Raw genomic sequence first — 22,101 nt, 5'->3', positions numbered from 1 at the left:
TAGGTGTGGTGAAATTTGTCCTCTGCATTTGACCCATCCCCTTGTTTACCCCCTGGGAGGTGAGGGGAGCAGTGAGCAGCAGCGGTGGCCGTGCCCGGGAATCATTTTTGGTGATTCAACCCCCAATTCCAACCCTTGATGCTGAGTGCCAAGCAAGGAGTTAATGGGTCCCATTTTTATCGTCTTTGGTATGACTCGGCCGGGGTTTGAACTCACAACTTACCGATCTCAGGGCGGACACTCTAGGTGTGGAGTGCAAGCTAATCGATGCTATCATGCTATATAGGCTAGCTTTTTGTACGTATTGCATCATTATGCCTCACTTGTAGGTATATTTGAGCTCATTTAATTTCCTATGTCCTCTGTGTATTTAATGTATATCTGCATTTCTCATGACATATTATCTGTAAGTAATATTGCATGCATTTCTGATAGTGGATTGTGTGCTGTTACAGACCACAGCAAACGTAACCCAGCTTGCAAAGATTGTAATAAATCCATTAGAAGAAGACAGCCCGCCGTTTCCTTTAACTTGGACACACACATCTATACAGTACCTTTGGCCATTCTAAGCCAGTAATTTAGAGTTATCTCACCCTCTGAGAAACCTGCGTTTTACTAATGTTTTTCAATCTTGTAAAAATGGGAAGAATAAATATTAAGTTTCTGTCAACGAAAATTTGTGTCAACCTGCAACACATAGTCATTTTGATAGTAGTTAAAGTTAAAAAGTTAAAGTACCAATGATTGTCACACACACACACTAGGTGTGGCGAAATTATTCTCTGCATTTGACCCATCACCCTTGATCACCCCCTGGGAGGTGAGGGGAGCAGTGAGCAGCAGCGGTGGCCGCGCCTGGGAATCATTTTTGGTGATTTAACCCCCAATTCCAACCCTTGATGCTGAGTGCCAAGCAGGGAGGTAATGGGTCCCATTTTTTATAGTCTTTGGTATGACTCGGCCGGGGTTTGAACTCACAACCTACCGATCTCAGGGCGGACACTCTAAGGCTATTATAGCTATTATAGACACTTATATCATGTGTTGTCTTCATTTTAAGGCTTTTAATTTTTTGCGGGTCCAGACAGATTTTTTTTTTAAATTTTTGGTCCAAAATTGCTCTTTCAACATTTTGAGTTGCCGACCCCTTCTCTAAATGAACTACATAAACCACTTATGTGCCAGCCGCACTCGTGCAGGCCCACACCACCAAGCTTGACCATAGGCAAGACACATTTAACTCGCTACTCACTTGTCCTGTTTGCTCTCAACGTTTGCTGTGGTACGGTCATGGTTTGAGTGCCGCATAAGTGCTTTGGGCAAGTTGTGGTTGACCAAGGGAAAACACAAATTTTGTATTTAGAACATTCCATTTGAACACCATTGTTATCTGATATTTCTTGACTACCCCTGACTGTAAAACAAGACACAGTCATCATCCTACTCACGTGTGTTAGAATTCACGTTTGCCCGGGGTGAATTACGTGTACTACCCCAGTGTCGACAGTAAGTAAGTAAGTACATTTTATTTATAAAGCGCTTTTCACAGATAAAATCACAAAGCGCTGTACAAAACATAGGTGAAGTAAAACAACAATTCAATTAAAACGGGGGCAACATCATAAAAAGGATACAAAGTGGATTAAAAATTATAGTTAAAAGGTGCATTAACTAAAAGCTTTACTAAAAGGAGAAGTTTTCAAATGTTTCTTAAACGTTTCAACACAGTCAAGATCATGGAGGGACTGGTGCAAATTGTTCCAGCGTCTCGGAGCTATAGCCTGGAATGCCAGGTCTCCATGGGTTTTAAAAACAAGTTTTTGGGACCTTTAGAAGACCCTGGCCTGAAGACCGGAGGCTGCGCCCTGAGGAGTAAGGGTATAGCAAATCAGCGATGTACTGAGGGGCCCCACAATGCAACACACGGAATGTCAGGACTAAAATCGTAAACTCAATGCGGAATTTAACTGGAAGCCAATGAGACCGGATATAACGGGGGTGATATGGGCTTTTCTGGGTGCACCGGTCAAAAGTCTGGCAGCCGCATTTTGTACAGTCTGAATGAAGTCTCTTTAGCGTTGACTTGTTGAAGAGAGTGAAAAGAGAATTGCAATAGTCAATGCGAGACGAAATGAACGCATGAATGAACATTTCGAGATCCAATTTTGACAACAAATTTCTCACTTTAGAAATATTTCTGAGATGATAAAAACAGTTTTTGGTCAGTTGAAGACAGTGACCCTCCAAAGACATTGACTGATCAAACACCACCCCAAGGTTTCTGAGGCTGCTTTTAACAGATGCACCCAGAGCACCAAGGGAGTTCTTGATCAGGGAGATCTTTTTATCGGGAGCACTCGTGCAATCAATCAATCAATGTTTATTTATATAGCCCTAAATCACAAGTGTCTCAAAGGGCTGCACAAGCCACAACGACATCCTCGGTACAGAGCCCACATAAGGGCAAGGAAAAACTCACCCCAGTGGGACGTCGATGTGAGTGACTATGAGAAACCTTGGAGAGGACCGCATATGTGGGTAACCCCCCCCCCCTCTAGGGGAGACCGAAAGCAATGGATGTCGAGTGGGTCTGACATAGTATTGTGAAAGTCCAGTCCATAGTGGATCTAACATATTAGTGAAAGTCCAGTCCATAGTGGATCTAACATAATAGTGAGAGTCAAGTCCATAGTGGGGCCAGCAGGAAACCATCCCGAGCGGAGACGGGTCAGAAGCGCAAAGAAGTCACCAACCGATGCACAGGCGAGCGGTCCACCCCGGGTCCCGACTCTGGACAGCCAGCACTTCATCCATGGCCACCGGACCTGTGTGCATGTCTCCCCCTCCACAAGGGAGAGGGGGGCAGAGGAGAAAAGAAAAGAAACGGCAGATCAACTGGTCTAAAAAAACTGGTCGTGCAAGCCCATACCGCGGCGCTGTCACCACCATGCTTGATCGTAGACAAGACACAATTATCTTGCTACTCACTTGTAACTTGCAAGTCATGTTTGCCCTTATTGAACCACAGCTCTCCCAGTGCTGGTAGAAACTCCAGGTCACAGTCCACACTGACTATAGGCTAGATATACCTGTAATTATCTTGCAACACATTTGCCAATATGCACACTGACTACTCTAAAGTGCAGTCTACTTTTTAATAGAATTATCCCTTTAGACGATTTTATTACAGGACAAAGGTCCTGTAGTAAAATTGGTGCGGAAATGTAGAGCATGTACTCGCTTCTATAGGCAATGTGAATACAACGCAAACTGAGCACTGCTTGTCACTAAATGGCACGCCTAGCATGACATCTGAGTGGGTGGTTGTGAGCAATCGAGGGCGACGATACTACAATTGTTGGTATCGATCCATATGATACAGACACCGATGTTTACGCGCTCATTGAATAATTTAGAGAGTTTCGCCTTTAATTTGCGGACCATGATTACAAACTAGGCTTTAAACAAGTTAAGAAAACAACAACAAAAACATAAAAATAATATTGGAACAATTAACATTATTTAGGACAACATGTCAACAAAATAATATAAGTATTCACTTAAATAATTACGTTCACTTGTTTGATCAAAATTAGGTTGATATTGCAAGAATACTGTATACTATATACAATATATATATATATATATATATATATTTTTTTTTTTTTTTACTATAATAAATATATATATAATACTATACTGTAATCAAAAATAAAAAAAACTAGTATTGAGCGCCTATTCAAACCATTTAAAGATGTACTTCCTGAGTCCAATGACTTATTCCCTCAGTTTGTCAACGATACAAGGATATGGATTTTTTCAAAATAACAAAAAAGAGACGGATATCTGTGACAATTAACATACGAGACTATAGGAAAATATCGATCTCATTGAACTCGTATTGATATTACCTTGTTATCGATAATATTGGTATCTGGATTTCTAAGGACGATGCCATCCCTCTCCTTGACTCCGCCCTCTTCTTACTGGTAATGACTCGAAGGATCTGTTGTCTTCCTGGACTACTTTTTGGGAATCTTAATGCCATTTCCCTACCCCCCGCCCACACTATTAATGTCCACGTTTGTCTCTAAATGGTCTTTAAACGGAGGAATCATTTCAAGGAGAATGGACAGAATGTCTGTCATTAGTTTTGCTTTTTGCTTCTCTTTCACTTTGTGTTCACTCAGCGCCGAAGCAGGTAAGACCTGTGTTGCAATAATACCAAGTAATGCTTTTATGTTGTCGCTTAAAATAAGCGAGGCTTTTTTTTAATGATGCTTATAACGAATATTGTCAGAAACTAATACCTTAATTTTCTGTATCGTTCAATGAGAAATGTTTATTTTCCGCCAGTACTTGAACGCAGCGATGCCCGATTACTGTGACTGTAAAATAGACAAGCACGTTCTTTTTTTCCCATTATTATTATAGTTCACTGCCTAATGTGGATATTACTGATGATTAACTGTGTAATGAATGTGTTAGCTGTCATGTGGTATTGTTTATTTTTTCTGTTCGGACTTCTGAGCTGTACTTGTTGGCTATTACCGTGATAATTTACCATATAATATAATATAATATAATATAATATAATTTTACCTTTAATTGATTAACGTGGACCCCGACTTATACAAGTTGAAAAACGTATTCGGGTGTTACTACTACCTACAATCTACTAATAAAAGTCTCAAACCATTTAGTGGTCAATAGAACGGAATATGTACTGTACTGTGCAATCTACTAATAAAAGTTTCAATCAAAAATGTAAGTAGATGGCATCTACTTACATTACTTACAAAACCTGCGCATCTACTAGATGCGCAGTTTTTTTTAAATAAAAATATTTTTTTTGCATGCTTTTTTTTTGCAGGAGCTACATTAAGTCAACACCTAATTGGTTTTCTGTGGCTCCCTTGATTTGAATGTGCACATAATGCCCCGAATTGAGCAAAATAAACATCCAGCATCCATATTATGGTACCCATAAGTGATTAGTGTGTGGTTGTTTTTCCCATTAGAGAGGTGTTTTACCTCTTTGCTTGCTAAATAAATCGTGGCGAAGTTGGTAGAGTGGCTGTGCCAGCAATCGGAGTGTTGCTGGTTACTGGGGTTCAATTCCCACCTTCTACCTTCCTAGTCATGTCCGTTGTGTCCTTGGGCAAGACACTTCACCCTTTGCCTCTGATGGCTGCTGGTAGCGCCTTGCATGGCAGCTCCCGCCATCAGTGTGTGAATGTGTGTGTGAATGGGTAAATGTGGAAATACTGTCAAAGCGCTTTGAGTACCTTGAAGGTAGAAAAGCGCTATACAAGTACAACCCATTTATCATTTATCATTGCTGTACTACAGCTATTCAGCAAAACATTTTTGACACCTCTTTTTGATGTCCAAAGGTCGTCTCCCTGCACCGGTGAACCTGACGTTCAATTGGACTGACCCGTTTACAGTGAACGTGTCTTGGCTGAGACCCATGGGACTGTCAGAGAACCGCACCATCCGTTACAAATATGGGCCGGACAATGTAGGAGACATTTGGACAGCAATGTTTTTGTTGTACTGAGTGCTGTTTCTAATATGTTGGTTCACAAAAGGAGAGATGCTAAATATTATATGCATCTGACTCTATGTGCACTTGTGTTTTGTTAGGTACATACATAGTACATGTGTTCAATGACTCATTGTTTTCTCATGTCGTGTCAGTCTTCCACCGTGTGGCAGAACTTCACTGTGACTCTCCTGACAGAAGAAGCTGGAGCTTCTAACTGGACGTTCAACGTCCAGACGGTCAGCGTTGGCAGGGGCAAAGCAGATTCGAGCCTGCCCGTGCCTATCACCATCTCCCCGCTAAAGCTTCATGGTGAGAGACGCAACAGCGCCACAGCTTTGCTGTCATTTTCTGTGATGCATTCAAATGGCTTGTGTTTGTTTTTTGTACTTGGCAGCTAAGCTGGTGGCGGACTTCAAGTGTCTGCTCCAAGCTGATGAAATTAATTGTTCCTGGATCCCGGTCGATCCTAACCTGACGCTTTCCTACAGGTAGGCACCGAAAAATCTTTTTTTTTTTTTTTTTACACTGAACTTGTCCTAATTCCGGGAAGCACGGTGCAACAGGGGTTAGTGTCTGTGCCTCACAATAAGAAGGTCCTGGGGTCTTTCTGTATGGAGTTTGCATGTTCGCCCTGTGACTGCGTGAGTTCCCTCCAAGTACTCTGGCTTCCTCCCACCTCCAAAGACATGCACCTGGGGATAGGTTGATTGGCAACACTAAATTGGCCCTATTGTGTAAATGTGAGTGTGAATATTGTCTGTCTATCTGTGTTTACCTTACGATGAGGTGACGACTTGTCCAAGGTGTACTCCGCCTTCCACCGAAATGCAGCTGGGATAGGCCCCAGCAACCCCCGCGACTCCGAAAGGGACAAGTGGTAGAAAATGGACGGTTGGATTGTCCTAATTTTAGAAAGAAATCCAGACATTTTGTCCTGTTAAACCCAAATAGCACTGCTGCACATTAAAATAGTGTCAATTAGTCAGAACATGCACACCTACTGTGATACCTGTGCTTTTATTTTTATGACAAATACACCACATGCTGGCGCTGTTCATCATCATCATCATCATCAGCTGTTGTCAGTCCACTGCTGGACGAAAGCCTCAGCATGTTTCTGCCATAGTGAACGATCTCTAGCTGCTCTTGGCGTACTCTTCATGCTGGTTATTAGCCTACACCTTCCACGCTGGCTTGGTGCGGGTTGGAAGGGGTATTTTATATCAGAGATCCTTCTCCTAGACTAATTGCCTTACTGGGCTGTTGAACTTAGTCTGTCCTGTTGGTTGTCCGCGCCCCAATTACCCAGGGACCCGCTCAGCTTTATGGCGCTGACCGCCCGCCAGTCACAAGAGAAGGTGCAAATGGTTCTTTGTGTGCATTTTATAGACGTTAGTTGGGACTCACTAATCCCACACACAACCTCCCATCTCATGCCTGGATGTAGTTTAACATCATACCCAAGACTGGGTATGGCGCTGTTATTGAACCCCATAAGATGGATTGGTTTGAAATTTCTCAAACAGCTAAATGCACTCCACAAAGCACTGACTGTAACTTTCACAACCGACTTTCCCTATTTTGGTCGCTGGACGGTACAGGTTCTTCATGGAAAAGATTGTAGCCCAACGAGTGCTTTTTGAGTGAGTTAGATATATCACTGCAATAAGATGCCATGACAATAATTTAATAAGATGGAAAACGTATGTTTTAGAAAATTAGATGATATGGAGTAGCAAAATATAAAGCAGTAAACAAAAAGTATGGCACCCAAACAAGTTTTCCCTATTTTGTGCCTCACAGGTGAAATGCACATTGTGTAACTGCACTTGATAGTGCCAATCACATCACCACACCCGTATCCACGTTATTAGCACACTCGCACGCATGCACTGCTCCTCAAACCACTAATTATGTTATGTACATAATTTTAGGTTACTTAGTGCCCTAGTACAACAAAATTACAGTACACACCTTTAGGGTACCGACAAGCACACACGTGTAAGCCAGATCGGTTGAAAAACATCAACAAAATTCCTTTACATGGACTTATTAGGAATTATTAATTGTCAAATGATTTTAAAACCTTGATAATATTAATAATGATGGGTGCGCCAATCGATCGGCCACCGATTGGTATTGGCTGATATTCTTGAAAAAGTATGTGATCACCATTGCCGATGAATGCCTCTCAATCACAAGCAATTTCTTGATATCTTAAGTGTTACTATCAACTTAGGAAGAAGCTAAACATGCTAAACACAGAGTGCAAGCAGGTGCAGACATGTTAATAGCTGAGCTAGTTGCTAAGATAGCTTAAAGCAACAGAATAAATAATTATTTCTTAAAGTTTAAAAAGTGTAGATGTACCTGCGCTACAGCAGAAAGTAAGCAGTTATTAACAATATATTAACAAGTAGATTGATAATAGTCAAGAGTGAAGATAATATAGCATCACATACTGATGTGTCAACATTGTCACACTCAGTACACAACACAAAGAAGGGCGAACTGACCCATAAATTGGTGGTGTTGATACTAAGCATTACATCACTGTATCATCAATGCTAGAGTAATTCGATTTCTCAAAATACATTTTTGTCAATGTTTATAAATTAAAGGGACAGTTCCCTGGGCACAGGATGACATTGAGGGCAACACATATTTCAATGAATAAGAGATAGCAGTGTTTCCCACACATTCATTTATTTGTGGCGGCACGCCACGAAAGAATTACGTCCGCCAAAAATACAAATACAATTTTTTTTTAAAAAAGAAATTTTTTTTGATTTTTTTTTGTCCTGTCCAGCTTCTCAGGCAAATCATATAGTTGATGTAGAAGCCCATATAGGCTGTTCAGATTTACTTTACAAAAGAGAAGTGTAGGATACTTCTCTTGTCCCACTATGGACTGGACTTTTGCTGATGTGTTGGATCCGCTGTGGACTGGACTTTCACATTATTATGTCAGACCCACTTGACATCCATTGCTTTCGGTCTCCCCTAGAGGGGGGGTTACCCACATATGCTGTCCTCTCCAAGGTTTCTCATAGTCATTCACATTGACGTCCCACTGGGGTGAGTTTTCCTTGCCCGTATGTGGGCTCTGTACCGAGGATGTCGTTGTGGCTTGTACAGCCCTTTGAGACACTTGTGATTTAGGGCTATATAAATAAACATTGATTGATTGATTGATTGTTGCCTTATTTGTATTTGACCACTACTGTTTTCTGTTTATTTGTTACTGACTGTGGCAGGACACCTCTGCCTCTGTTTCACTTTATGTTGCTGGTAAATAATATGGTTGTAGTAGTAGGCTAAAGTTAAATTATTTAGTATGCAGTAATTAAAGGGGCAGAGCTTTAAGAGACATTTTAGCTTTTATATTTTATAAGATATATTTTTTGTAAGAACCACAATTAATAAATATATTTCAGTGAATAACTTATTGTTCAAATCTGTATATAAATATGTACATAAAGTGTTGTAATTATATTGTAAAATGGATGGATGGATGGATGGACGTTTAAAACAAAATTGTTATTATTAATTAGTAAGTATACATTTTTTTAGCCTTTTTAGAGAAAATCATATCATTGTAGTAAATTACGCAAATTATTTGATGATGTCATGGTGACCACGCCCATAGCCACGCCCCCACCGCCACAGGTATCTTGGCAGTTTATGGGAAACACTGGATAGTAATGTTTTATTTTGTTAAGTTATTGTGTACTATTGACTTTGTTTTGCTCAAACCATTGTATGTAATATTAGATGATAAGAAACTACTTAAGATATTGTTCAACTTCATAAACTGTCGATAGCATTCACAGTAAATACATTGAAAATGTCACAGTTAATACATGTGATCGGTATCGGCCGAGCTTACTCATGAATGATTAGTATCGGAATCAGCAGCATAAATCCCTAGTCAGAACTTAATAATAATAACTAATTTTACATTACGAAAAATGCAGAGAGACAATAAAAGAACAGCGCTAAAGATGCTTTTCTGCCCATACCTCCCCATTCTGGCCAGCGCAGGGTTTGTGGCGATAAAGGACCCAATATAATGTGCCAGCGGATTCACACCAGTGGCGTCAGGGAAGGCTGCTCCCTGAACACCAGGTTTGTCAATGAAGACGTCTGCATGCTCGCGGACAGCGCAGCCGGAATGAGCACATTTAAACCGGAGAAAGGTTGGTTCTGCCTTCTGCTCGAGTCCAAAATGACGTGGTGCTAAATCTGTGTGCTGCGTTTTCTGCAGTGGTTTCCCCCCCGGAGCTGACCATCAGCGTGGAAGGAGACAAGCTGAACCTGAGCTGGGCCCCCTTAACGGTGGGAGGGTTGTGCAGTTGGAGCTACAATGTGTGCTACACACGGTGCAATGAAATCCAAGTAGGTTCTTTTTCCAGCGTACTTGAGCCATGTAAACATGGGCTGAGTTAATGTGCTTGCAAACTTTCCAGCCATGCGAGAAATACACTCCTAAAGAAAAGACCCTGCAGATAGCCTACCATAAAAGCTGCCTTTATGAGTTCCGCTCCAAGGTCTCAAGTGGGGACGAATGCGGTCCAGTCTACAGTGACTTCAGCGAAGTGGTCAATTATGGTAAGAAAATTCATTATTAATAGTAAATGCACACTGACATTGTTGTTTGTTTAGAATCCACCACACAAGACGGTAACAACATCTTAATCAGGGGTTCTTAACTTTTTAAACTTTGGGTCACAACTTTTCCACTAAAGAAGGGCCACTCAAATATTACTACTGAATTAGTAATGTTACTCTTGATTTTAATTACAGTATATCTAACCTACTTACATTTTAACAGGATAAACATTGTAAAATTATATGAAACCATATGTTAATCACAAATACTATTATCATGGCTTAGATTAGGTTGATAACAAAAATAAATACTGATCAAATATACTATATACTAAAATAAACTCTAACTACATTAATGATAATAACATGTTTCTTAAATAAACTGTCTTTAAAACTTAAGTACAATAAGTGAAAATACAGCTTTACCACTTCAAACATAATTTTTGCGCTTAAACAAATTGTCTGACAGTCTTTAGCTCCTCTTCTGTTTGTTTGATATTGTCATCACTGCCACAAGTGGTGGAAAAGTGCATTACAACTGAGTACCCTTGCCCATACCGACAACAGCTAAGAAACTGATATTTTTTGGCGGCCCAAAAATGGGCTTCCGGCCCAATTGTTGAGAAACATCTAAATACAAACTCAACAATACATAGAAAAACACTCAAGAACAAAGGATATGCATATACATTGTTATAAATAAACAGTACTACTATACATCAGTTACAAACATTAAAATCATCTCTTTAAGCTTGTTTTTAACACCCCTAAATTATTGACTACTTTAATACACGAGGCAGCCTGTTCCACTGTGAAGCAGCTGTGTACAACACAGTTTTTGCGTAACACATGTTGTTGCTCCTGGTACTACTATGTCTCCATTAGTCTGTTGTCTAGTGGGTGGCTGTGTCTGTTACAATTATGCGGTATTTTAAAGTGTAAGAATTTTGGCCTCATTGTAGGATGAATAGTATCAAAAACTAGAGTTTATATCATTCCGGTAGGAATTGCGTGTGAATGCCCTAATCAATGCTAAAGCTGAGTTTAAAAACTGAATGACTGCAGAATTAATTTAGAAAAAAGTTTGAATAAACAGTAGAAATAGTTCAAGAGCTGAAGCTCAACTGAAATGCTAGTGGAATAGTAGAATGAATGGTAGAAACGGTTTAACTGGAAAATGGTTTGAATCTTAAATATCGGAAACTGTACCAAAACGTGACTATAGAAATGATAAATGTATGTCGTAATAGTTCGAATTCAACTATTTGACTCAAAGATGTAAAATTGTCAAAAAAAAGATTTGTTCTTTTCCAGGATTCGAAACCCATATTACACAGATAATAAGCATGGGTGTTATCCTCACAGCCAAACTGTGTGCTCGGGTGGAATGGTCCGATGAGGTCCATACCAATCCTTTCGAAGGGGACCTCCATGAGTGGTAATGGGCGTAAGGGCGCCTTGGGGGTGGCCGCTGAATTGACCAGCTGGCAGTCCGTGCAGGCAGCACACCAGCAGCGCACGTCTGCCCGGATGCCCGGCCAATAGAATCGGACCATTACCCGATTGAGTGTCTTATCATACCCCATGTGGCCGGCCATGGGGTTGATGTGCGCCGCCTGGAAAATCATTTCCCGACGGCGTTTCGGCACCAACAACTGGGTGATTTCTTCCCCTGTCTGAGTGTCACGGCTCACCCGGTATAATCTATCCCTAATGATTGCAAAATGAGGAAATACCCGCGCTGTTCCCGGGCGCACCAGATGACCGTCGATGGAAACCACCTGGTCCCAGGCGGCACGCAGAGTGTCATCCCGGGACTGCTCGAGGGGGAAATCCTCCGTAGGCTGCCAACGGGTGGCCGGGGGGGCTTCCCGCGAAGCCCCGGCCGGTTCCCCCTCGGCAGTGTCGGATGAACCGCGCGGATATTCCCCTTTCCTACGGGCCATGAACGCACCCCTACACATTGTGTCACTAAATGGTTAAACCCCGGCCAATTTGTACCCAAAATTACGGGGTGCGTAAGGTGCGCACTTACAGCAACCTTCACACTATGCTTTTGCTCGCCGTATTGAATTTCCACCGGCACCACAGGGTATTTGTGCACATCCCCATGAACACATCTAATTATCACCCGTGCTGCCTGCCTCAAAGCCCCGGGTCGAACCAGGTTCTGCTGGATCATTCAAGATTCAAGATTGTTTATTGTCATATGCACAGTTAAAACAGACAGTTTGCCGTACAATGAAAATCTTACTTTGCTAGTCCACCCTTCAACAAGTCACACGGTACTTAGCTAAAATAAAAATAAAATAAAATGTTATATACAAGGCACAGTAAGTAAGTAACATTACATTATTGCACATTCTGATTGACAGTCAACAGTATAAATATGGAGGTGACCTCGGGTTACAGCAGCAGTTAAAGTGTCTTTAGTGTTCAAAGGTGAAAAGTGACTACAGTGATGGTTCACAGTTCGGGGGTGGTCATGGTAGCTGTCTTTTGTTCAAAAGATAAAAGTAAAACGGGGGCGGGGGGGTTGCTGAGAATTTTGGGTGGCATGCCAAATTTTCTCACCCTTCTTAGGAAGTACAGTCTCTGCTGGGCTTTCTTTATTGTTTGTTGGGTGTTGTGATCCCAGGTGAGGTTCTGGCTGATGTGGGTCTCGAGGAATTTAAAGGTTTTCACCCTGTCCACCTCTGTCCCCCCTATGTACAGAGGTGTGTACTGTGCACTCCTTCTCCGTGGGTCAATAATCATCTCCTTGGTCTTGTCTGTGTTCAAGGAGAGATTATTATCCTGACACCAGGCCACCAGATCCGCTACCTCCCTTCTGTACGCTGCCTCAGCTCCCCCGGTGATCAGTCCGACGACCATAGTATCATCTGCAAACTTGATGATACTGGTGTTGTTCTGGGAGGCCACACAGTCGTGTGTGAAGAGGGTGTACAATGGGGGGCTCAGCACGCAGCCTTGGGGGGGTCCCTGTGCTTAGAACCTTTGTGCCTGATGTCTGGTTGCCGACTCTGACTGACTGGGGTCGGTTTGTGAGAAAGTTCAGGACCCAGTCACAGAAAGCCGGTGTCAAACCAACGGTGAGGAGTTTAGCAGTGAGTTTTTGTGGGATGACCGTGTTAAAAGCAGAGCTGTAGTCGATGAATAATAGCCTGGCATAGGTGTCCTTGCCCTCCAAGTGGGTGAGGGTGGTGTGGATGACGGTGTTGACTGCATCCTCAGTGGACCGGTTCTGCCGGTAGGAAAACTGTAGAGGGTCCAGTGTGTCTGGGATGGTCTTCTTGATGTGTGACCTGACTATCCTCTCGAAGCACTTCATCACTATTGGGGTGAATGCAACAGGGCGATAGTCATTCAGACAGGTCACAGTGTTTTTCTTTGGCAGGGGCACGATGGTGGTGATCTTGAAGCAGGTGGGCACAACAGCTTGTGCTAGTGACAAGTTGTACATGTCAGCAAGTACGTCAGCCAGCTCTGATGAACAGACCCTGAGGGCCTGGCCAGGGATGATGTCTGGGCCGGCTGCCTTCCGTGGGTTTGTTCTCCTCAGAACTGTACGTACCTCTGCGGTTGTCACAGTGAGTGGTGGGTCCTGCGTGCGCTCCGTGGTCAGAACCCCTCTCTGTTGGTTGGTGTTGAGGACCTCGAAGCAGGCGTAGAACTCATTCAGCTCATCTGGCAGTGAGCGTTGGCTGTTTGTGACCCCCCTGCTCCCCTGCTTGTAGTCTGTGATGTGTTGCAGGCCTTGTCACATGCGTCGGGAATCTGTGGTGGAGTAGAATCCCTCCAGCTTTAGTCTGTATTGTCCCTTGGCCTTGCTGATGGATTTACGCAGGTCATATCTGGCCTTCTTGTAGTCCTCAGCTTTGCCTGAGACAAATGCAGTGGAGCGGGCATGTAGCTTGGACCGAACATCACAGTTAATCCAGAATTTTTGGTTTGGGTATATCTTGTATTGTTTTGTGGGAACAATGTTTTCCACACATGTGCTGATGTAGCCAGTTACACTGGAAGCATATTCCTCTATGTCCACAGTACCGTCATCCCTGTGAGCAGCAGTTTTGAACATGTCCTTCAGCAGTCCTGAAGCACTAGTTCAGTGTCTTCATTCCACACTTCAACAGTTTTACTCACTGGGGGGGCTTGCTTGAGGCACCGTCTGTACGCTGGATATAGAAAAGCTAAGATGTGATCAGATAGTCCAATGTGTGGTCTGGGTACAGCCTTGTAGGCTCCCCTCACGTTGCGGTATACTTGGTCCAGAGTGTTTTTTTCCCTCGTAGGAAAGTTTACATACTGGTGGTATTTCGAGTGGACACTCTTTAGGTTGCGGTGGTTAAAATCCCCAGCTACCGTGAACGCAGCATCGGGGTGTGCGGTCTCTTGTTTACTGATGACGTCATGCAGCAGCTTCAGCGCTGTTGTGGAGTCCGCCCGTGGCGGGATGTAAACAGACAGTATAAACACTGCACTGAACTCCCTTGGCAGGTAAAAGGGTCTGCATTTCACCATTAAAAACTCAATGTTGTCCGAGCAGTGTCAACCACCTGTACGTCCGAGCACCACTGTTACTCACGTAAACACAGACGCCGCCGCCTCTCGCCTTTCTTGAAGCCATTGTCCGGTCTCCACGGTAGACTGAGTGCGTTGCTAGCTGGATAGCAGAGTCTGGGATGCTGTCCGAAAGCCAAGTTTCCGTGAAAATAAGTTCACGCTGGGATGTATTCCTGGTTCTCAGCTCATCCAACTTGTTGTCGAGCGAGCGCACGTTCGATAGCAGCAGGCTAGGTAGTGGTGGTCGTGTAGCTCTAGCCTCTAGCCTAGCATGTAGCCCCGCTCTCTTTTATCGCCGCCTTGTTGTTGTTTTGGTCTGGCTGTGGTTAGCGGGGTCTCGTCGTAGCAGAAAGTTGGAAGTCCGTCAGACTATAAGTGAGCTCATGGTGTGCTTTTCCGATGTCCAGAAGTGCATCTCTGTTATATCTCACTGTTGCGTGCAAAAACTTTGCATTTAGGATGCAAATTAGCACTATAATAAATAAAAAACATAGTTGTTGTCGGGAGGACGCAAAGACGTCAGCCACGGGGGGCGCCATCTTGTGGATCATGGACTGCTCGCAGCCCGAATCCACCATCGCCCGGTATGTACCCCCTTGTATCCTTACCGGTATACAGTACGTCTCACCCAAGCCGAGGGAGGGCACCGGAGGGCCGGCCACCAGGATCACCTGCCTCAGCTCCACCCGCGGAGGTCCCTGACGCACGTGACTGGGCCGCCCACGCCTCCAGCACGCCTGCCCAGGCGTTTGAGGGGCCGTCTGCGCGGGAAGTACTGTATTTGCAGCAGCCGGGACCTGCGGAGAAAGAACGGGGAGAGTCACGTGCGCAGCACCTCGGGACCGGCGATACCGGCCGCTGTCACCGCCGCGAGCACGCTCGCCAGAGCCGTCAGGGGGTCGGTCTCTTCCGCTTCAGGTGCTGCGGCTTGGTTGGGCGCCAAATTGTGGAGGTTGCCCCCCAGTGGGTTCTTTGGACCACCACACACCGACATGAGAGCCCAGTTCAGGTTCACAAAACGGATTTATTTTTCCAAATAAAGTCTCTTTGTTGCTTTTCAGCAATTGTCTTTCTGTGACTGTCCGTCTTGCTCTTGCTCTCCCCCAGCTCCCCCTTCGTCTCTCCTCCCGGTTGCTGCTTATACAGAGCGACAGGTGATTAGGCCATCTACGCACCTGTCGCTGACTTCGAGATCGGTCCTGGCACACCCCGCTTCGCTGCAGGCCCGCAGGCCATGCCCCCTCCACACTGCAGTAATATGATCCAGTTTAAGAAACTGTTCAAACTCAAAGTGTTTACGGAGGTCCAAGTCAAGGTCAAGTTAGATTAATTTATGTAGCACAATTTTAAAACAAACTACAGACTAAAACAGAAAGGTAAAAGATTAAAAATGATAATAATCAGAATCACAATAAGTACAGAACATTCTACATATAAAACACAGTTAAAAATGGATAAAAAGAAAAACATGGAATGTCCATACATATAGTATGTCCAGCTCAGCTTTTGTTAAACGCCAGCGGAAATAAATGGGTTTTTAAAGAAGATTTAAAAGTATCAAGAGATGTTGCCGCTCTGAGATTCAGAGAGAGCGTGTTCCAGAGTTTAAGGCCTGCTACCGCAAAAGCCCTATCGCCTCTAGTCTCTCAGTCTCGACCTTGGGCATTCTAAAAAGCACTGGTCCGATGAGCTTGGACCTCTGACCAGGGTATGAAGAATGAGTAGCCCAGATATATATGGTGGAGCCAGCCCATGGAGAGATTTGAAAACAAATAAAATTGAGTGGAGAGAAACCAGTACAAATTACAAAAGTACAAGGATCAACATCTTAAACCTTAATGAAAGCTTTGATAATCACAACTTACCTAACCATTTATTAATGATAACTTTATTGATTATGTATTTATTTTAATTTGTTTGTGTTGCAAATTGAGCACAAAGTGTCAACAAACAAATGTGTTCGCAATTGCAACGAAATTGAAGTGGTCTAGGATTAAAAAAGATCTGCTTCTTTCTACTTTTTTTCAAACATGCTGTATTGAGAAACAGGAAATATGTGATGTACCATATTGTAACTGTATGCATTTCAGCGATTTAGACACAAGTGGCTGTGTGGATAGTAAATATACACAGCTATACAAGCTGTTTACTGACTGACTGCTCATATACAGTATCCAAGGGTACTTTACTTATATTGTACCTTGAGAAAATATAATCGAGTGTTTGCTGAAATGTGGGGGTTGTACTCACTTTTGTGAACTACTGTACCATTGAATGTTTTATTGTTGGGTAGTTAATGTTGGATTCGTTTTTTTTTTCTTTCCCAGGTGCGAATCAGCCTCCCAGCGTATGGTTGACTGTGGTGGCCATCGTCGTTCCCATTGTCCTGTGTGCCACCATATTTTTGTTCTGCTATTGCGTTAGAAGGTGGGTGGCACAAACATGCACGCAAAGATCTATTTTTCCACTAGACTGTGATAAAGTCACTGCACATGTTTTTGCAGGGCCATCCTCTACCCCGTCATACCTGACCCGTCAGCAATATTCAAGGACATGATGAATGGAAACAAGGAAATCAAGGTATATACAACTATTTGATCCCATTTAAGTATGCTTGAACGCTAACATTTTTGCCCATTTTGTTTTTCAAGACCTTCACAAATCTTTACACACCTGTGTCAGAACCTATTGAACCTTGCAAAATCCTACCGCCTCATGGACTCTTCACTGCTCAAGTGACCCACAATTCCTCTGGGCTAATAGCAGAACCTTAGATTGTGAGGGGTTCTGTCCAAGAGAAGCTCAAATTGGACTCAACCAGGACATTCACTTTACCCCTCGAGAAAAGGTGTACACAAACTGTAATTGTTGCTCTCGTCAGGACTACAAGTGGACTTGTTTGCAAAAAAAGGAGGATGCGATACTTGCTGGAAGACGTCATTTACACAACACATGCAGGACATGTGTGGATGTGACGCTAACTCACTTTAGACTCGTCCAGACTTTGCTTTGTTCAACTCAGGAATGCTGTAATGTTTCTTTTTTTCTTTTCTTTTTTACTGCATGACACCTGAATGAGATCACTGCCATCACTTTTAAACATTTTAATATATGAATAAAGAGTGCAATATAACACATTATAAATACCATTTTATTTTCAGAAACAAATCTGCACAATCCAAATAAAGAGAGTTAAATAATTACAATCATGGCCTATAATAACACTAATGATTTCCAGGAGACAGATGAGATTGAGTCTGGCATATCTACGAGCAAAATAAAAAACATACACATAACATATACATGGCATCCGGAAGCACTTAACTTTTTCCTCATATTGTTATGAGACAGCCTTAATTATTTTCTTTCTTTTTTTTCCTGACAAATTCCACACACAACACTCCATAAGAATGAACACACCGACATGCCAAAATCATTAAAAAAAAGTGGAAAATAAAAGTTTGAGAGAATACGGAGAAAGAGTGAAGGCTGACCCAGTTAACACCAATAATATATGAAGAAAGAACAAGAAAGAAATAAGAAACGGAAGGAAGACGGAAAGTTGAAAGTTGAGGTCAAAGACTACGTTTACACTGCAGACCAAAGTGGACCAAATCGGATTTTGTCAGAATACAATTTTTTCTAGCTGCCTGTTTGGATTATAAGTAAAATTTGATCTTTATCAGACTCCAGTATAAATGCGTACGGCCCCAATGTGGCCCTAATGTGGCCTCGATGTCACTTACGTGCCCAGTTTGATAAAGTGAAAACTAAGGAAGTTGACCGAATTCCGTAAATGAAAAAGGAAATCGCTACTACAGGAGACAACATAGACGCCACAGATCAGCGTGTTAATGGGTTTGTGCCATGGCTGCTGTGTAGAGGAAGTAGTCAGAAGATGGAAAACAACTTAAGGAGGAGGAAGAAAACATTTGCACACATGAATGACGTACCTCAACCAAAGATGACGTAAAAGTCCCTAACAGGTCGCATTGCCATTTAGACAGTCACATTTGAAAAGATCCGATTCTAAACAGATTCAGACTACCTCCTGATGTGGCCCATTATGATACGAAAATGTTAGATTTCAAGCACTTTGAAGAGTTTCGACTGGCAAAAAATATTCAATCTGTGGACAAAAAAATTCTGATTTGGTGTCCAGTGTAAACAAAGCCAAAGTAATGCACAACAGTTTTCAGAAGCCTGTCTTCTTCTTTGAATACTGAATACATACATCTCATCCATGTGTTACCCCTTGTCCTTCTCTGGGTCATGGGCGGCTGGAGCCCATGCCAGCTGCATTCAGGCGGAGGGCAGGGTACACCCTGGACAAGTCGCCACCTCATCACAGGGCCAACACAGATAGACAGACAACATTCACACTTACATTCACACACAAAGGCCAATTTAGTGTTGCCAATCAACCTGTCCCATGGTGCATGCCTTTGGAGTTGTGAGGAAGCCGGAGTACCCGAAGAGAACCCACACTGTCACGGGGAGAACATGCAAACTCCACACAGAAAGACCCAGAGCTCGGTAATGGAACACAGGACCTTCTCGCTGTGAGGCAAGAGCGCTAACCACTATCCACCGTGCTGCCACTGAATACTGAACCACGTGAGTAATTATTTTCAGCTGATATTAAACATTTTCTCCAAGAAAAAAATATTTTATTGACAACAAAACATGTGTTTTTAATATATCCAACATCAAGCATGTTATGAGGTAATGTTAAGCAATAAGGTTGAGGGATTATGATACAACCTTGCAAACAAAATAGTCGTCACTCTCGAAACGCGTGCAGTCACGACCGAAACACTGTGTGTTTACAAAAAAGAAAGTGTATTGAGTTATCAACTTTAAATGGTATGATACTGATTCTGATAATGATACTGTTCAATTTCATAAATAGTTAACTCTGAAATCAATCTGATGATCAATGTTATGCATTTTCAAAAGATTGCACGTCGATTTTGAAGAATTTCCTATATTGAAATAAGAACATTTGTTAAAAAATAATTTTAATGGATTTTATCGTGTAAAATCTTAATAATTGTTTAAAAAAAACAATATTACACGAGGTAAATAGGCATAATATTAAGAGGTTAACATAATATATTTTGTATTCATAATTGATTGCTATGTTTCGGTAGTGACACATTTGGGTAGAGGAAAAACATTCCCAAATAATCTGAATATACAAAATAAATGTTGACTGTTCTTTATTTGTTTTTAGAAACATGTACTTCAGATATTGTACAATACATATGGGAACAACATTTTGGGATTAAAATGTACATTTTAAAATATTTCCAACCTCACTTTGAACCAGTTTGGTAGAATGGTCCATATATCTGATATACATCCACACATGAAAGAGGCCTGGGTTGGATATAAAAAGTCGAAATTGCACTGTTCACACGGACATGAAAAAATTAGATACAGGTCAAATTCGGATATGGGCTTAAAAATCGGAATTGACCTGCAGTGTGAACAAGGCCTATGTGTCTCCATACACAGCCTAGGGCAGCTAATAATAAGCACTTCCATTAGGGCAAATAACCTGCAATAGTTTGTACCTTAGGTAGCAGTATCACGTTCATTATCACTGGAGGACGAGGATTAACATATTACATACAGAGGAAGAGAATGTACACTACCGTTCAAAAGTTTGGGGTCACATTGAAATGTCCTTATTTTTGAAGGAAAAGCACTGTACTTTTCAATGAAGATAACTTTAAACTAGTCTTAACTTTAAAGAAATACACTCTATACATTGCTAATGTGGTAAATGACTATTCTAGCCGCAAATGTCTGGTTTTTGGTGCAATATCTACATAGGTGTATAGAGGCCCATTTCCAGAAACTATCACTCCAGTGTTCTAATTGTACAATGCGTTTGCTCATTGGCTCAGAAGGCTAATTGATGATTAGAAAACCCTTGTGCAATCATGTTCACACATCTGAAAACAGTTTAGCTCGTTACAGAAGCTACAAAACTGACCTTCCTTTGAGCAGATTGAGTTTCTGGAGCATCACATTTGTGGGGTCAATTAAACGCTCAAAATGGCCAGAAAAAGAGAACTTTCATCTGAAACTCGACAGTATATTCTTGTTCTTAGAAATGAAAGCTATTCCACAAAATTGTTTGGGTGACCCCAAACATTTGAACGGTAGTGTAAGTAGTTTAAATATTGTGTTGATATTGGTAAATTGTCAATAAAACTCACTATGAAAAACTTTTAAAAATTTAAGTTAAAACACCTGATTATTTGTTTTTTTTATTTCATTCATTTAAGGTCAAACACAAAACAATCATTCCTAACATTTAAAATAAATGATGAATGAAAAGGTGCAGAAAGAAGTACAACTTAAATTATCTGCCACCTATTCGTACGTCACATTTGTTATTCAACTTAGAAGACGAGCTATATATAATCATTCCATACATATTTCATAACATACAACAAAAAAAACATGAAAATAATTTACTTAAAACCTTAAATTTTCATCGTCATGATTTAAATTTTTTTAAATACAGTAGGAGATTTATATTGTTGCTTCTGTCCTTTATTCCTGTTTTGAATCTCAATTTAGCAAAGAGCTCAGTTCCATTTAGATAACTACTTTCTCTTTTAACAATGTTGTTTTGAATGTTGTTTGGCAGAATTTGTGTATGGGCTTTATACATTAATTGTACTCTACCGAATCAATAAAAGGAAACTGCATTTTTTTGGAACTTTGCCTATCGTTCAGTCATTATGAAAGACAAGATTTTTTTTAATGCATTCTAAATATTAAATAAACGTAAATAAAAGTCTGCTAACAGCGCAGCAAATGAGAGCTCCACTATTTAGCCCGCCCGAATGCAGCTGAGATAGGCTCCAGCACCCTCCGCGACCCCAAAAAGGGACAAGCGGTAGAAAATGGACGGACAGAATCTGTTTCTTCGAGAGGATTATGAGACATCCATCCATCCATCCATTTTCTACCGCTTGTCCCTTTTGGGGTTGTGGGGGGTGCTGGAGCCTATCTCAGCTGCATTCGGGCGGAAGGCGGTCTACACCCTGGACAAGTCGCCACCTCATCACAGGGCGATTATGAGACATTCTTCTCCTAAATGGGAATGTGTGTTTATAAGAATTTTCGACCATTATTCCAAAAGCGCATTGGTGAGGTCACACACTGATGTTGGTCGAGAATGCCTGGCTCTTTGTCTCCTTTCTAATTCATCCCAAAGGTGTTCTATCGGGTTCAGGTCAGGACTCTGTGCAGGCCAGTCGAGTTCATCCACACCACACTTTGTCATCCATGTCTTCATGGACCTTGCTTTGTGCACTGGTGCACAGTCATGTTGGAAGAGGAAGAGG

At 42.0% G+C, this 22,101-nt stretch overlaps 1 protein-coding gene across 1 annotated transcript; it reads left to right on the top strand.

Annotated features, from left to right (window-relative positions):
- Positions 1 to 3,948: 3,948 nt before the first annotated feature.
- Positions 3,949 to 17,916, top strand: LOC133662755 (interleukin-13 receptor subunit alpha-1-like). Its single transcript, XM_062066889.1, has 10 exons — positions 3,949 to 4,204; positions 5,400 to 5,527; positions 5,707 to 5,863; positions 5,949 to 6,042; positions 9,599 to 9,753; positions 9,822 to 9,952; positions 10,024 to 10,165; positions 17,059 to 17,158; positions 17,236 to 17,311; positions 17,383 to 17,916. Exons 1-10 carry the CDS (start codon positions 4,045 to 4,047, stop codon positions 17,503 to 17,505), a joined length of 1,266 nt encoding a protein of 421 aa, XP_061922873.1. The 5' UTR covers positions 3,949 to 4,044; the 3' UTR covers positions 17,506 to 17,916.
- The last annotated feature ends 4,185 nt before the right edge of the window (positions 17,917 to 22,101 follow it).

The sequence above is a fragment of the Entelurus aequoreus genome, linkage group LG12 (assembly GCF_033978785.1).
Source record: "Entelurus aequoreus isolate RoL-2023_Sb linkage group LG12, RoL_Eaeq_v1.1, whole genome shotgun sequence".
NCBI classification, from domain to species: domain Eukaryota; kingdom Metazoa; phylum Chordata; class Actinopteri; order Syngnathiformes; family Syngnathidae; genus Entelurus; species Entelurus aequoreus.
Note: the sequence above shows the minus strand (reverse complement) of the source record. Positions and strands in the feature narration are given on the sequence as shown.